Below are 16,302 nucleotides of genomic sequence, written 5' to 3'. Positions count from 1 at the left end.
ATAAATGCATATTTATTATTTAATGGACATTTCATAATTTGAAGTTATTTTTAACGTGCAATGGAATGTCTTTTTTTCCGCGTTTCTATTTCTTACTTAAAGTCTAAATTCATATGTCCGTAATTTGCACTCTTTCAATCGACTTTTTTATTTTAGATTTTGTCGTCAAATAGCTCTTTCTCTGGATGCATTTTATTGACAATCAGCATATTTTATCAACCTTGGATGCGTAATGAGAATGCGCACAGCGGTGGGGGGGTTGTTGGATCCCAGCGGGGGTCTCCCCGGGCTCTATTCGCTAGAGTTTCGGGAATGTTCCCCTTTTGTCCACCTTAACGTAGTGCTAATGTGCAAACTCTTGCTTCCCAGTAAGACAGTGAAAACAAGTTGGATTAGAAGGCGCCCCGTTGGCAACTGGAGACAGTCCCCTTCTCCGAAAAGGCGGCTGTTTTGCATGTGAGGATGTGTTGTGGGTTAGAAAATACCCAGAAAATTCGTAAGGAAAAAGAAGAAAAAACATTCACCCCCATTTTTCAAAGTAACACCATTTGTTCATTTGAAAAAGTTGGATTGTTATTTGTCCAGGAGGTGGTGCACATGCGCCGTGAGGCACATGAGTGACGCATGCGCAGCTCAGTAAACAACTGATCTGAGCGAAACCGTGTCCTTCTCATGTGCTTCACAGGTAAGCAGTAAAAAGGAGGTATAAGTGCTCCTCAGCTCGTTAAAGTAAATTAAAAGTGTTTGTGAGTGATTGTATGTCTGTTTGAGGTGAGGTTTTGCAATGAGAGTCTATCATTTAGTTTTCTAATATAGAGACGGTATCACGTGGGTTGCGTGTGTGAGGATATAGATTGTTGTATTTGGTGTTTGGGTCCTTTTGTTTCGCACTGATGTTGTTTTTATGTGCAAATATGGCTGTATTGTTGCTTGTTTTTGTTGCTTCAAATGTATTTTGAAAATGTTGAATTAGAGTTTTTACAGTTGTTGAATTATGTTGAATTATATGTTTTCATTGTGGAGGAAAAAAACAGTAAACAACTGAGCTGAGCGAAACCGTGTCCTTCTCATGTGCTTCACAGATTTTTTGCATCGTATATAGCGGAAATCTATTGTTGCCGACCAGATACCCCTAGATCTGAGGCCGGTAACAGATGCAGGGGGCGGGGGTCTTATTCAAAACGACGTGGGGATTTTCTGACTCTGACGAGCTGTGAAGTGCTGGGGATGAGTGGACAGTTCACACCTGAGAACATGACTGAAACAAGCTTGAAATCACACCAAGAATCAACAAAACCACTGATTTCTCCCTTAAAATCAAGTATGATTTTTTCGGATTCGCTCATTGCTACACAAAAATAAGTAACAGGTGGAGACATTTAATGTCTATTTCAAAAATTAATAATGTAATATATTTTTATGTAAAATGCAACTCCTTAATTCTGTGAGCAGAAGTTTTAATCTCATGAATAAGCAACGTCATACTGTCATTCTCTTTATCGAAGAGACATACATTTTACAGTATTACAATACAAAATATAATGTAAATATAATATATAACATATATAATATTAAATACAATATGAAATATAAAATACAATAATATTAAATACAATATAAAATATAAAATATAATATATAAATAGGACACAACTGCATTAATAAGAATAAAATAACAAAAAAAAACATAATATAACTGCATTCTGGATTCATAATTATTGTCTGATATTGTCAGATGTTTTTGTGTAATACAGTAAATATTTTTTCAATAATTTAACAAAATGTGACAAAATAGAAGCCACATTCTGTACTAAACTTTGGAGAAAATTTCAATGGAAAATATTCAATATTCAAAAGTAAATTAAAAAATGATAGTGTACACTGGACGAGGCAAATCAGACAGCAGTGCTTTCAAGGTTTCAATAAATAACAAGTTGAAGCGACAAGACAAGTCAACCAAACAAATTGAGTGAAAAAATAATTGAAACATTAAAAAGTCATGCAGAAAAAAAATTAGAAAACTAAACAACCATCACTTTACTTTTGCTTTAGAAGACACTTCAGACGTTATTGTTGAAAAAACGAAATATTGACATTTAAATAACAATTCAAAGGAAAGCGATCTGTAATGGAACTTTACACGTCTAAACCACGGACAACCAACAGAAGTGGAACACAATCCAACTGAACATGAGCCAAGCAAAAGTTCATTTGTGCACTTCAAAAGCATTTCATGTCAGTGGAGCTCTCTTACCAAATTCCCACGTTTGCACTTCATTTCCACTTGGCGCTTCATTAACAACCAACTGACTTCACCTGCTCCATTTTTTCCTCCCGCGAGTGAAGCGTTTTCTCCCCTCTAGTGGCTTCAAAGTCACGATCCGTAAAACAGCCGGTTCTTAGGTGATAAAATGAAACTGAGCGTTCATTCGCCACAGCAAAACTAAACATGTTCAGACGAAACCTCCGCGCACTGTCTGGTTCCATTTGCACATGTGTGATTTAAATACAAAGTGTCTTCCTGTCTGCTGCAGAGATGCGTAATAGGTTTGGTCAGGATTAGTCGGCTCAGTGGGAGAAGAATGGGCCACCATCTGAATGGCGCAGCGTCCAGAACAAGGCCGTTCATGTCTGCTAATTGTCTTTGCACAAATCCTCTGCTAAGTCTCATCCTGATACCATGAGAAAGTCCTGTCATTATCTGACTCAGACGGGTTTGTTTTCTCTGCTGCACTGATTCAAATCTTGTGATGAATTGTTAGGCGGCTACTACCCCCCAAATCGGATGATAGAGCCCAGGAGAGCAGGTTAATTCACCTGTTCGTCACATTGATGGCCATTTGGGCCATAATAAATAGCGGATTCCTACTGCTGAGAACCACAACTCAGACTTTGAGGTGCCAAATAAAACTCCACCATCCTGCAACTGAAAGCAGGTATCACATGAAAAGGTTTGTCCTGGTTGTGAGACACCAAAACTATGAGTTTTATCTACAGAACTGAAAAAAACTAGCCTGATTTGCCTTCGATTAAAATGTTCTTTCCACATTAAGAATTGATGACGTAAAGATTTTAATTTGTCATTGAAAAAGTAAGCTCTTGAACAAAGCGCCAGAATCTTATTGTATTCACTTGAAGAAAATAAATAACTGCCCTGTTTCTGAGTAATTTATTTTTTGTTTATTGTGTGTACCGAATATTTCTGTATTTCTGAGTAATACATGAATGGGTTTGTTTTATTTCTGTCTCTTTTTCCGCACTATTGATTTCTCTACGTATGTTATATTTTTCCCGTCGTACATGCCAGATTATTATTTTAAATATTAAAAATTTTAAATATGGAGATATTTCGAAGTCGCGCGAGAACGCACCATCTGGGAATTAAATCAAAGTAAAACCTGATCAAACTACAAAAACCTGTCATGTTTACTTCTATTAATGCAGTGAAAATATCTCTATAATTCAGGAAGAATGTGGTGGAAAAAAATGCAAGAAAAATAACAATATATTATTGAGACAGATAAATTACAACAAAATAAATACATCACCTTGACACAAGAAACATACTGTATGTCACCGCTTTAACCCAATATTGCGATATGAAGTCAATCTATTCTATTTTATTTGTCGCCCTCTAGCGGCAATTCCTGTATTGGTCTAGTTGCCATGGTGACGCTCCCCGGAGGGCTGGCGCTGAGCAGGAGCGAAGGACAGAAGCTGACTTCGTCTCTGCGCCACCGACCAGAACAGGGAGCACTCCAACCCGGTAAGACGTCGCTATAACCGGGCACTAGTGAGCTTTTTTTCCCTCACTTATTATTAAGGTAGTTTAAGTGTTTTTAAACTTAACCGTTAAGTTGAAACCGTGTTAAAGCAATTGAACCCGCCACTGTCGCCTTGTTGAAGGTGAGCTAACCTGAGAGCAACGCGACTACGTTAGCATGACTCTGGATAAAAGTATGTTTTATGCCACACATGTTGTTTATACTTTTATGTTTTTAAATCAAGACTCGATTCAGCGGATGGAGTCATTACTGCTAATCTAATCCGGGCAGTTTAAACGAAGTGCTTACGTTACCTGTCAGACTAAGCACCTGTTGAGTCCACCGCTATGTTAGCTAATACGGCTCCCGTGTCATCCTGCCCGGCCACAGTTCGTCCCTCAGCATTTCGCATCGAGAGTCATATCAAGAGTTTAATAATGTTATCTGTAAATTTATACATGTACACAAGACGAAAGTCTGATGACATAGAATACAGAGACCTCACCGAACCTGTCCATATATGAAATATGAAGCCGACCATTCAAGTTATACAGGACCAGAACTATCCTCCATTTTTACATCAAACATGCTGTGTATTTTTCTTTTTTTCTTCTTTTTTAGACCTACTGACAAACTATTGATTTAAAATGTTACTTTAGTGATGACTCAACTATCTGTGACACAGGCCTGTTTTCCATGAATTTGCTTTTCAGTGTGTCACCATTTAAAAACAAGGTCAATAATACAAACGTACATCATGAGTTAGCCACTCTGAGCTCAAGGATAGATGAACCCAAAATAGGTTGCATGGCAGGCTGGACTTAGTTGTGAAAGTTCCTGCTCCTTGACATGTCTGCTAGCACCTTTGTTTTTGTAGAAAATTTGAACAATTTAGGAATCAAGATGGTCCTTGCACTCAAACATCAGATTCCAAATAACAAAAGAAGGTCTGGAGATTCACGATTACACCTTCCTCCCCCTGTTGAGCTGGAGTTGGTTAAAAGTAACACATCAATTGCCTAAATGTCATAAGCTGGCTGTCAACGCACTTCAAGCCAAATGAGGTGCACTTTTAATAGCCTGTCATCAGGATTAATCTTGTAGTCATGTGCTCAACCGCTGGTTAATTTGACCTCAGTTAGATCCTTCTAAAAATGACGCTATAAATGTTAGTGCTTCAACTTCAGTAAGATTCAGCAAGGTGACGTGTGGACCTTAGACTTCAAGGTGATTTCAGATGGCTTTTTTTGTTCAAGGGGACACCTAAGGTGCTAATGTCACATGGTACAGGACAATAATGAGTTAGAATTTTCAGTACATGATTTCAATTTGTTCAATTGTTACACAATATTTGAGTTACGACGCAAGATGGCAAACTGACCGCTGATCTGAGCTGTATCTGTAGTTCTTATTTCTTTCTTTCTTTCTTTCTTTGTAAGTGTGTTTTGTTCGCTCCTCAGTCAGCGTTTAAAGTGACAGGGCAGGTACCATTTTCCCAAACGCCACGTCAACCTCAAGCCCTGGGTTCCAAATTGGGTCAACTGAGTAAATGGTATGTGGCCTAACTATAGTTGGCTTAGAAATAAAATTAAGTACTACTTTGAAGTTCACTGAAACCTACCTAACCTACATCCGGCCGAGCTAGTCAATAACAAAACTATTAGTCCCTCATTACAGCATTCATTGGTCCTTTGTCCAAAATCATAACTCCTACCGTCCTGCACTCCAGTGTTAGCTTCTCTGCGCTGGCTCCTCTTTAGAATTGACTTTAGGATTTCATTGGTGAATTTTAAAGCCTGTCATGGTAACCCCCTATGAACTAGCCAGGACCCTCAGATCCTGTGGTGGGTTTCAATCTCTCCTTAAAATCTGGAGGTGACTGAGCCCTTCCTCTCAGAGCTCGTAGATCCGGAGCTCACGTCCCTCCACCTTTTAAGACTCTGCTAAAAGGTCATTTCTATTGCCTTTTATTATTTTAATTGTTATGAACTTCCAAACATTTTCGTTGTTCTTCTTCACTGCAAGATGAGCCACTTTGTGTTCAAGCAAGTGCAAGCATTCTTCTCTGCTCTGCCTATAAAACACTTTGTGAACAACGTTCTATAAGTGCTATCCAAATAAAGCTTTATTATTATATTTATATTACTTTGCCTGTTGATATCATGACCCATGATACCATGCTGTTCATTTGTGCAGATAGAGGCAGTCATAAAACAATTTGAAAATCAGATTAGTGGGAACTTGTTGGAAGCAGATTGACATTTATGCTTAAGCAGAGGAAGGACAGGTGTGTTTAAGATGTTAAGCACATTACACTCTATAATGTTGGAATTGGTGCTCTGAAAAATGTTCCCCGTGATAGAAAGTTCTGTTATTTGGATCTCTTCAGTCTGTAGTAGTAGTAGTCTGTAATTGATTAATGGAAATTAATGTCCCAGCCGTAGTAAATATGTTTCATTGAAAGCTGTCGCTTCATGGAGCTGCTGTAGATGGTTTTGACTAAAAATATTTTGGTGTAATTCATTGGACAGAGACATCTTTCGCTCGGCTGTAGCAAAAGATGTAACTTTTGTTTGGAATTATGTTTCCTTCAACACAACAAGGAAATCATTTCTAACCTGTGGCATTTTTCAACAAATCACCAAAACAAAACAACAAAATTGTCCCCGTTCTTTGTATAATTTGATGTGAGTTTTGTGTTGACCTGTTAGCATTCCCAACTTGACCACTCCCCGTAGATGTGGCAGATTCTGCACCAAGATGTCATAGTCAGGACACCAGATGGCCAATAGATGCTGAACGGTCTGTTTCCTCTTCCTGCAAACATCTTTATTTCCTGCTTTTTGCTCATTCATTGCATTCTTTCACTGCCTGATTCCTAAACCTGATTATTCAACTGTTCTTAATTCATCCTCTGGTAGCTCATTTAACCTCACAGAGCTGAAGACTTTAAGTTCACGTCAAGCTTTAGAGGCGTTTCAGGGCGATTACATGCTGAAACCTTTACACATGACATGACTTAGAAGGTCGACCGCCAGTTCCCCTTCGATTTTCTTCCTCTGGAAAATTAGGGCTCTAAGCTGCAGATTTGTGACTCAACTACTTACAGTGACCAAGTAGAATTTTAGAAAACATCCCTTTTGATGTGAATGTGACCAGTAAGCAGTCGCAGACTTATCAATTCCCCTTATTGTTTGTAGCTTTTCGCAACAGCAAATTAGCGTTTCAGATCTTTTCACTGGCAGATTATGTCAGTTGGCATCACTCCCTGGAACATTCACCAGGCTGAGTTGACTCAGCATTGTTTGTGTTGCTGGACAGAGAAGCTTTACAGTTAACCCTAACTGACCGTACTGGGCTGCCATTTTGACAGAATAATGTCATCTTGTGATGTTATGATCTAACAGCAGATCCTCCTGTGTGAACGGTGACTTTCTAAGGAGAGAATTTTTGAGCCTTCTAACTGGGTTTGCCTGTGGCTTCATACTAGACTTATTCATTCAAGATTAGGTTGCAGCAGCTGCAGACAGCCCATCCTGTGAGGTCATCAGGTGGAAAAAAATTTTGAAGTTCATAAAAGTCCCATTGACGCACCGAGTTCTGTTCATTCTGTCTTCATGAGTGTTGCTTTTGACTAAAAATACCTGGGTTAGAGGAGGAAACACAAGGAAGAGCAGCAGCAGGCCCTGACTTAGAAGTTCAGAGTAAGAACTTTGCTCTACTGTAATGAAATCAACTGTATCTTTTGTTTTGTATTGTGACTTTTAATATTAGGATTATTATTACAGATGTAATATGCTTGAATGAATAAAAAATCGAGAACAAAAGGTAATAAAAAAGAAGCATACTTTTCTCAGCATTTTCCCCACGCCTTTTTATTGAGGGGCTGCATGAGTGATCAGTGACTGAAGTCTAGCTGCATAATTAATAGCTCTATGGGAGTTTAATTCAACAGGCTTAAATATATGGCTTGGATAACGTTCTGATAAAGTGAAAGTAAAACCCAATGGAGTCAATAGGAATATTAAAATGATTTAAATTATTTGTAGGAGCATTGTTTTCATTGGTGATGGATCAGGCTGACTCCCCTAAACTTTGTCTCGCTTCATGTTCTTTTAAAGTTTAGATCGATATAAACTTCATAACATGTATGTGTGTAGTTCATGAGCTGGAAAGTACCATTTACTCACAATTGATTGTGTTCGTCGTTGTCAACCACGGAAGTCGGAACAAGGTTTTGTTTTGTTGAAAGGTGACCAGGTTTCTTTCTTTCAGGATTGAACCATAGCAACCATTCAAATGAAATTCTCCTGATATTTTCTAATAATCTAAAATATGTCTCACTACTGACCTGAAAATATAATCCTATTACCCCGTGGACTGGATTATCAATACTAAATATTCTATCATATAATGAGTCCCTTTCAGCAAAATCCTTAATATTTCACACTACAGTTTCAGGTTTCTCCATGTCGATGTGTAAATACAAGTCACTCAGACTAATTTGTTCCCAATGTGCTACATATTTGTTTACTTCCTTGAAGGGTTTGGCTCAAGTCTGGGTGGTAACTTGTTCAATCTTTTCCGAAGGTGTGGACCTTGGACCAGACTTGATGTTGTAAAACTGATAAACAACATTAGTTAGTTAGAGATCAATTTTATCATTTTAGTCACTACAGCTATCAATGCTTTGGACGGAGCCATTTCCTCAATACAAGGGAATCCTTAAAGTGGTGTTTAGTAGCCCAGAAATACTCTGAGTAACATTCATTTGGTAACTGTCAACCGTTTAACTTGAGTTATATACTTGTGACTTACCAGTTTAACCTCAGTTCATTGTACACACATAAACATTGTACACAACATCTTTTTGAACTGGGCAAATGGTTGATGTCACTTTGTATGCATGTGTATGTGAGTATTTTCTGTAAATTTACTTCACTCTCATATTGACTAAAGTGAGTTAAGGTGGGCTCAACTCAATTACAGCTGTGTCACAAATGTGCATCGAGATGTCATCACTTTAGCTTTGCTGTTGTGGATCTCTCTGTGGTAATAAACTCATTGATTTTAGATAATTCCCACGGCACAAATGTATTATGTTAAGCATGAGGTGGGTCCAGCCTTACTTATATCAGACAGTAGCTCTCACACAACATCCTTTTGTTGGTGTTGAGTTACATTGCACCCTTACAATCGCAGTCTTGCCATGTTATATACTATAATGTCAAACCTGTGGAGCAGTGAAAATGAAATCATATTGTGATGAGTGTCACAACATGGATATTACTGTTCCATTGTGTGATCCAATTATCGAGCATTGCTTTGTCTGCCTAATAGCAGTATGTTTCTTTTTTGTACCAATCCCCAAATCTCCCAGAACTTGTTGGTGTTGTTGTTGAATTACAACTGTAGTATTTGACATTAATTGTGACCTATTTCTCATCATTGAACTCTTGGCTGCATTGTTGGAAAAAGGGGTCAGTGCCACACACACACTGTACTTTGTGATGTCTCTGCTTGATGTTATGTTGTATTTTTGTCACTCTCTCGCTCACTCAGCGAGTCCCTCTAGTTGACCTCCATCTCAGCATTCGTAGGCCACAGTCTAAATAATATATGAGCAGAAGAAGAAACAGCCAGGAACTGCATAACAAACCTGGGAAACTAGCGCAGTGACTGCGATCTTGTTCCGCGAAGGTTAGAACTTGCACTGAAGCCTCTCAAATAGCAGCTACTTAACTCTCATTTGCACCCATCTTTGAGCATTTCTCTTGTGCATTTCAACCTTTTATAAAAGTGCGTGTGAAGCAGAGGGTTGTCAATCATTAATGAAATGTGTCCAATCATCTCAGGTTTCCTTTGGGAAAGTAGTGGGAGTGGAGGGAGTAGGTTGAAGAAGCTCATGGGTTGAAGATAACAGGATTAAGAGAGTGCTAGAACTGCACATTACTGTAACACTGCACTCGCTCTCTCTCACTGTGTCTTATCTCGTCCTACAGCTGCAAGCAGTCGGAAGTTCGACATCACTGAAGACCCTGTGTTTCAGAAGAACAGCCATGACAACACACATTCTGCATTTCAACAGAGGAGCAGTTTTAGTCTTTATGAGTGTGTCTTCTCCTTGCTTTCATCAATGATGGATGTGGAACTCAAAGTATTCTCAGACGCAGGTGCAAGTCACTATCTTTGTTGTTTCAAAGTGGCCCTTTTTGTCATCTGACTTCTCAAGTGGAATATTTATAAGCATGTAGTCATTGTTGGTTCCTTTTAAGAACATGGCTTTTGGAACTGAAAGATGGCTTCCCTTTACATCATTGGCCCCTGCTTTAATTTTTTCAAGTTTAAAAGCAAGGAATGCAAGAGAGACCAAACAGAATGTGCCAGGTTTTCAGTTTTTTGTCATCGTGGATGCTTCCATCTCTGAACCACCTGATTTTTGATCAATTTGTCTCCACCTTTATGGATATCGGAAAGAGGCTGCTAAATTGGGGTGCACCAGTTGAAGAAAAATGAGGCTTAACAGATGCGTATAAGAAAATAAAAAGGCCTGTAACTTCTGAAAAAGAAAAACCTCTCGGATCTGCAGTAGGAACCGTCTGCCGCAGGTGTTTTGGCATGGCAGAGCATAGTGAGCTGCTGGCCGAGATGTCCACCATTGGACGTCTAAGTGCCACTGAACGCTTGAAACATGCCCAGAAGCGTCGCGCCCAGCAACTTAAAACATGGGCCCAGATGGAAAAGGATGCAGCTCGAGGTTCGAAGGCCAAAGCAGAGAAGAAGAAGGTGCGGGCAACGAAAGTAAAATTTCCCGACTCTGTCACACTGCTGGATGCAGCTGCTCGCAACGACGTGGAGGAGAGTAAGTCAGTGGCCTTTCTAACAATCAATGATGTCTTTGTCACTATTTTAGAGGCCTCCAACTTATAAGCTGTTTAGTTTGTTGTTAGCCAGCGCAGTAACAAGTGTTTACTGTTGCAGTTTATGAAACCGATAAGAATGTCAATGAGGTTGTTATAACTGGTGTGTTTCAGTGAGACAGCTACTAAACAGTGGAGTCAGCCCAGATTTGGTCAACGAGGATGGACTGACAGCTCTGCATCAGGTAAACTCACACACTTCATTTCACACATGACTTTTGAACCATGTCATCAATGGTATTTGCTGCTAGAGTTACAAATGATTACAGCCACTCCCTCTGTCATTGTCTGAACGCAGTTGTGGACCTGAACCACTTGTTTTTCTCACCTAGAAGTACTATGGTCCACAATGTCCACTGTTATTTGTTGTATTTTGCCAATAGGATTTAGTCGTATAGCTCTCCAAGGCTGTTAAAATGCCCCACCTAATACTTAAGTATGTCTTATTCTATAACAGGTTCACCTTATGTGTTAAAAGCTTTTGCACGAGTTGGTACATGTAGCTTCCTTTCCACTTTAAAACCTCATGTGTTTCATCTTGAACACGTATCACATATGATAGGAAGTTCTCAAATCAAGCTATTTAACCTGTGAACACGTCTGTTAGATGTGAAAGTAGGCGACTTGAGTGCCTCTCACTGTGAGAGTTTGTTTGCTCGGAGGAGGGCAAGGCATGCAAATTATCCTCCACTACATGAGTCAGTGCTCTTGTTTTATTGAAACATGTTATTACAGCATGAACGCAGCCACCTTGTTTGTCTGTGTAGCTCCATATAGGAGTTTATATTTACATGCGTGTTGGTGCTTCCAGTGCTGCATAGATGATTACGTGGAGGTCGTGCAGTGCCTGCTGGACGCTGGGGCTTCAGTCAACGCGTCAGACAGTGAGCAGTGGACGCCGCTGCACGCTGCTGCCACCTGCGGCCACACCGGGCTAGTGCAGCTACTGATTCAAGCGTGAGTGAGAAATCCGTCACCAAAAAAAACCCTACCTCCTCATAATCTGTCCCCAATGTGCTTTTCAATGCGAAAGCTCCTTCATGTGTGCATGCAAATTTACTTCCAGGTAGATTTGCTCTTGAATTTTTTTTGCTTCTTGTGTTTGTGTGCATTACAGTGGTGCGAACCTGCTGGCTGTCAATGCTGATGGCAACATGCCCTATGATCTCTGTGAGGATGAGGCCACTCTGGAACTGCTGGAGATGGTCATGGCAGAACAGGGTCAGTGGTTTCACAACCTGATCGGATCATCTAGAGAGTTATATAATTGATCCCACCAAATCATTCCTTCTCCCATCATATCAGTAGTCTCATCTCAGCAGTGGCTGAGATGAAGTAAAGTTGTGATTTCTGTGTGCAGGAATAACTCAGGATCGTATAGATGAGTGCAGAGGAGCTAAAGAGGAAGTCATGCTGGCTGATGTCCAAACCCTGATCCAGAGTGGAGCTGACCTGAACGCTCAGGATGAGAACGGAGCAACTCTGGTGAGAGATGGTCCAGTGTAGGCAAGCGAAGTGAAGATGTGTCTGACATAGAGCTCCAAGTTATCTGTGTATAAATGTGCTGCAGGTTTAAGATAATCATCAGGTGAAGCAGATTTTCTTTTCCTTTGTTATTTTGAGTCAAAACATTGTTGTCCTATCAACAAAATAAAAGAAGTGGTATTTATGTCACTGTCCCTCAGCTTCATATAGCATCAGCTAACGGCTACGTGTCCGTGGGAGAGCTTCTGCTGGAGCACAAGGCTCAGGTGGAGGTGAAGGATTCGGATGGCTGGACGCCGCTTCACGCTGCCGCCTGCTGGGGACATGTAATGTTTGCAGTTGAACATATATTGAAGTCCATCCTACGTCGGGAGCAAACGTGTTGAACCATTACGTTGTAGATCCAGATGGTGGAGCTGCTAGTGGCTCATGAAGCTAGTCTGAATGCTAAGTCTGTCCTGGATGAAACACCACTGGGTGAGTTGTGATGTCATCACTTTAAGTCATTAAAAAATGACTAGTTTTAATTCATATTTTAGAATTAATGTTTTTGTTGGTGCAGTTTGGTGGTTAGAGTGGAATTAGTCACAATTTTATTTCCAAAATATTAGTTCTTGCCGATCACCTTGTGCTGCTGTTGCTTCAGATGTTTGTATTGACGAAGAGGTCCGGTCCAAACTGATGGATCTGAAGCACAAGCACGACGCCATCATGAAAGGTCAGGACCGGCAGAAGGGGACGCTCCAGCGGCGGGCGTCCAGCACCGGCAGCAGAGGGTAGGACTGACCTTCAGAGGAGCCCCCGTGCACCAGACCTCACTATAGGTGTGCTGCTTTCGTTTCAGCAAAGTGGTCCGTCGTGTCAGCGTCAATGAGCGCTCCAGTTTGTACAAGCGCGAGCATCATAAAGAGGCCATCGTGTGGCAGGAGCGAGGCCGGCAGCCAGAGCCTCCTGACGACGATGAGGATCGACAGACGGACAATGAGCTGCATCATCAGGTCAACATGGTGAGCGAGGTCCATGGACCCACTCAGCAAGGACTGTACCGCTGAGTATATGTTCTGGTTTTGGTTTATTTTCAGTCAAAATATCATTACAATTATACTATTGAAATTTGTTTTCTTTTATCATGTTTTTTTTGACTGATATTGGATATTTTGAATGTAATTTGACTGTCCAAGATAAAAAAGTCACATCATTACATTAAAATAGCAACTGAAAATAATATTTAACTGAATTTTATTTTAAACTGAATTTAATTTCAAATTCCCTTCTCAGGCGACTGGCAGCGGAGCGTCACATCCTGAGGAACATGACTCCATTGACCGTAAATTCACGTCCAGTCTTGGGAACGGAGAGACCTCTGCCTTTCTTGCGTCTCCTGTTCCTGGAGAACTGGGTCTCAGTGGTGGGGGTCTCACTGAGCGCAGCGCCTCCTACCATCTCAGCCCCTCGTCCGGACCAAGCCCTCAGCCTGTCTCTGGGGCGGGCGATGGTCCAGACAGTATGACACTGGAGAAGTCGCACCAAACACTGGCCGATCTGAAGCGACAACGGGCGGCAGCTAAGCTGAATAAGTACCCAGCACCTGCCCCGCCTCTACATCCCCCGCTGGAGGAGGAGGGTCAGGGCGTGGACGCCGACACTACTACCCCAGTGCAGCCAGGCATCCCAGGCCACGCCACGACTGAACAGGTGAACTCTCAAAGTCAGGTCTTCTTTACTCCGACCAGTGGAGATCCTCCACTGTTGAAGCTGCGAGCCCCTGAGGAGGACCCGCCCCCCGCCAAGGAGCCCTGCTGTGGTCTCATGTAGACTTGGACCGACTCGTCTCTCTTCAACTCCAGCACATTTCACTGCAATTGTGTTGTATGGAAACACAATTTTTGTCCAAGTTCGTTTCTGAAAGCTCATTTCTAATGCCTCCAGTGGTCACCAGCATGCTGCTACTGCCAAGTGCATGTGAACACAGGTCCAGGTTAGCTACGAAAATATGCCGATTCTGCTCTTTGACGTGGGCTAGCTAAAGTACTAAAGTACTACCACACTCAAATGGGTAGTTCTGTGAGTGGCGACCCTTGTGACAGCGTCGCACAGAGCAAAGCTGTATCGCCGTGGCAACTGATAGAGATGTATTATGTCAGTGTTTATTTTTCTTCACGTCTTTGTCCTCTCAAACATTTCTTGGATTATCTCTGTCGTCATAAGCATAGCAGCATAACACTGAAGGCAAATGTCAAGAAGATTTGAATGATACACGTCAACATTTGATTTACATTCTTAGGCAATTACAGAGACAGCATGTATTGTCTTCAGTGGTTTCACACAAAGACAAGTGCTGAGGGCATCGCTGGACAGATGTTTACACACATGACAGAATGGGAAAGCCTGCTGTGTGTTTCTCCACTGGGCCATGGTTAATGTGCGGCCTTTTTTGGGCAGATGAATTAGTTTTCGTGCATTGATGTAAACATATTACACCAGTCATTTGTAAACACATACATTCTTACTATGATTATCTTCTACCTTGTAAATCAGCATACAGTTTTTCACTCAATACTGGGCATTTTTTAAGAAAAGCTGTTTACATTTCAAGGTAGATATCAATTATATTTTGATGTATATGAGATTATTTATCGTTGAATGTAAATTATTGTGAAGATTCTGCACAGTTGCACAAGGTCCCACGTTGTTCAAACATCTTATCTGATTTAATGATTGTTTCTAAGAAGAAGAAAAAAGACCCTTACAACATTTTGTAATTTATCGGAACAGAAGTGATAAGTTTAATATTTTATTTATAATTGGTTGTGTATTTTTTCCTCCTTTTTTGCAGGTGACGAATGAGTCTAGTAAAAGGAAAACAAATACGTGAGGTTTTGTGTGTGATTGACACCTTAGGACGCGTTGGAAGATTTTTTAAATAAGTCCGGAGGGTGGCGCTTCGGCGTGCCCGTGAAAGGCTTTGTCTGCCACCTAGCGGTGACAATTTTTATGACATCTCAACAGAAGTTGATAAGCAAACGCGTATAACTGTTGTGTCGCAGCATAATTGTCAGTATTTATACGCTCTTGCGTGTCTGATGAGGATGGGACAGATGTTTAACCTTGCACCCGAGGGAGAAAAAATAATTTATAATCATAAATCCAGAGAAATGAATAATGCAGGAAGAGGACAAACTGAAGGTCACAAGTTAGATTTAACTCTCAAGTAAATATTTATCTAATAACCATTCCTTTGAGAGGTATTGACTCTATAATCCATATTCTGGTGGTGTTAGTGAGTAAACGATAACCTTATTATCTTATGAAGTGTAAACTTATGTGTGTCATTCCAGCCATGGCTCACTGGAACAGATTGTTTCGTTTCAGTCACTCAACGCATTCCCTGAGTGACTCCTGGAAGTCACATGGACCGTTTTAGTTTTGGATATCATATGTCACTCCAGCACATGCTACCTAACCATTACAGAAGACAAACTCCAGAGACGGTGTGTGTGAGACGTACAAGCTCTAGCCAGCTTTCCGTCAACTCATAAAGTGGTAATCATGTTGGCAGTCGCACTTTAGGACATCAAGCCGAATGGGCTTTAATTCGGAATTGTCTTAAAGAAATCTGCAAGTGCTGAGAGTGGTGGTCCAGAATCAGTCAAGCAGTCACCAGCACTATTTAAAAAAGTCATTTTTTAGTATTAAAAGTATTTTAAAAAGCATTAAAAAGAAATGCAGTAATAGTCATTTATGTAATTATTTTTAAAAAATCAATAATTATTATTTTTATGAATACATTAAATGTACATAAAAGATAATGAAAATATTTAGAAAATACTATATTTAAAAAGAAGCTAACCAATTTAAAAAAAAAGCAACCAAAAAAAAAATACTAAACAAGAAACAAATGGGGCAATTGTAACAAAATGTAAATATTTAGAAAATATTTTTTTCAATAAGTGAAAATACATTTTCAATCATTTAAAAAGTGGTATGTAGCTGTAATATCTACAAATAAATTATTTTACTGTAAATATTTTTACATTATTTTTTATTTAAATACAATTAAAACATTAAATTAAAACACAAGTGTTTGTGATTTAAGAACGACTGAATTAATTTATTTTTGAAAAAGTATTTTGT

At 40.1% G+C, this 16,302-nt stretch overlaps 1 protein-coding gene across 2 annotated transcripts; it reads left to right on the top strand.

Annotated features, from left to right (window-relative positions):
- The first annotated feature begins 3,662 nt into the window (after positions 1 to 3,662).
- Positions 3,663 to 15,797, top strand: ppp1r16a (protein phosphatase 1, regulatory subunit 16A). 2 transcript variants are annotated; one of them, XM_053860963.1, is made up of 11 exons: positions 3,663 to 3,765; positions 9,766 to 10,625; positions 10,798 to 10,868; positions 11,495 to 11,640; positions 11,801 to 11,904; positions 12,044 to 12,168; positions 12,369 to 12,494; positions 12,570 to 12,645; positions 12,815 to 12,944; positions 13,013 to 13,175; positions 13,447 to 15,797. In XM_053860963.1, exons 2-11 carry the CDS (start codon positions 10,382 to 10,384, stop codon positions 13,981 to 13,983), a joined length of 1,722 nt encoding a protein of 573 aa, XP_053716938.1. In that variant the 5' UTR covers positions 3,663 to 3,765; positions 9,766 to 10,381; the 3' UTR covers positions 13,984 to 15,797. The 2 variants fall into 2 exon arrangements, with proteins under 2 accessions (XP_053716938.1, XP_053716939.1); XM_053860964.1 differs by lacking the exon at positions 3,663 to 3,765 and adding an exon at positions 8,832 to 9,243.
- Positions 15,798 to 16,302: the final 505 nt, after the last annotated feature.

The sequence above is a fragment of the Synchiropus splendidus genome, chromosome 3 (assembly GCF_027744825.2).
Source record: "Synchiropus splendidus isolate RoL2022-P1 chromosome 3, RoL_Sspl_1.0, whole genome shotgun sequence".
In the NCBI taxonomy this organism is placed as follows: domain Eukaryota; kingdom Metazoa; phylum Chordata; class Actinopteri; order Syngnathiformes; family Callionymidae; genus Synchiropus; species Synchiropus splendidus.
Note: the sequence above shows the minus strand (reverse complement) of the source record. Positions and strands in the feature narration are given on the sequence as shown.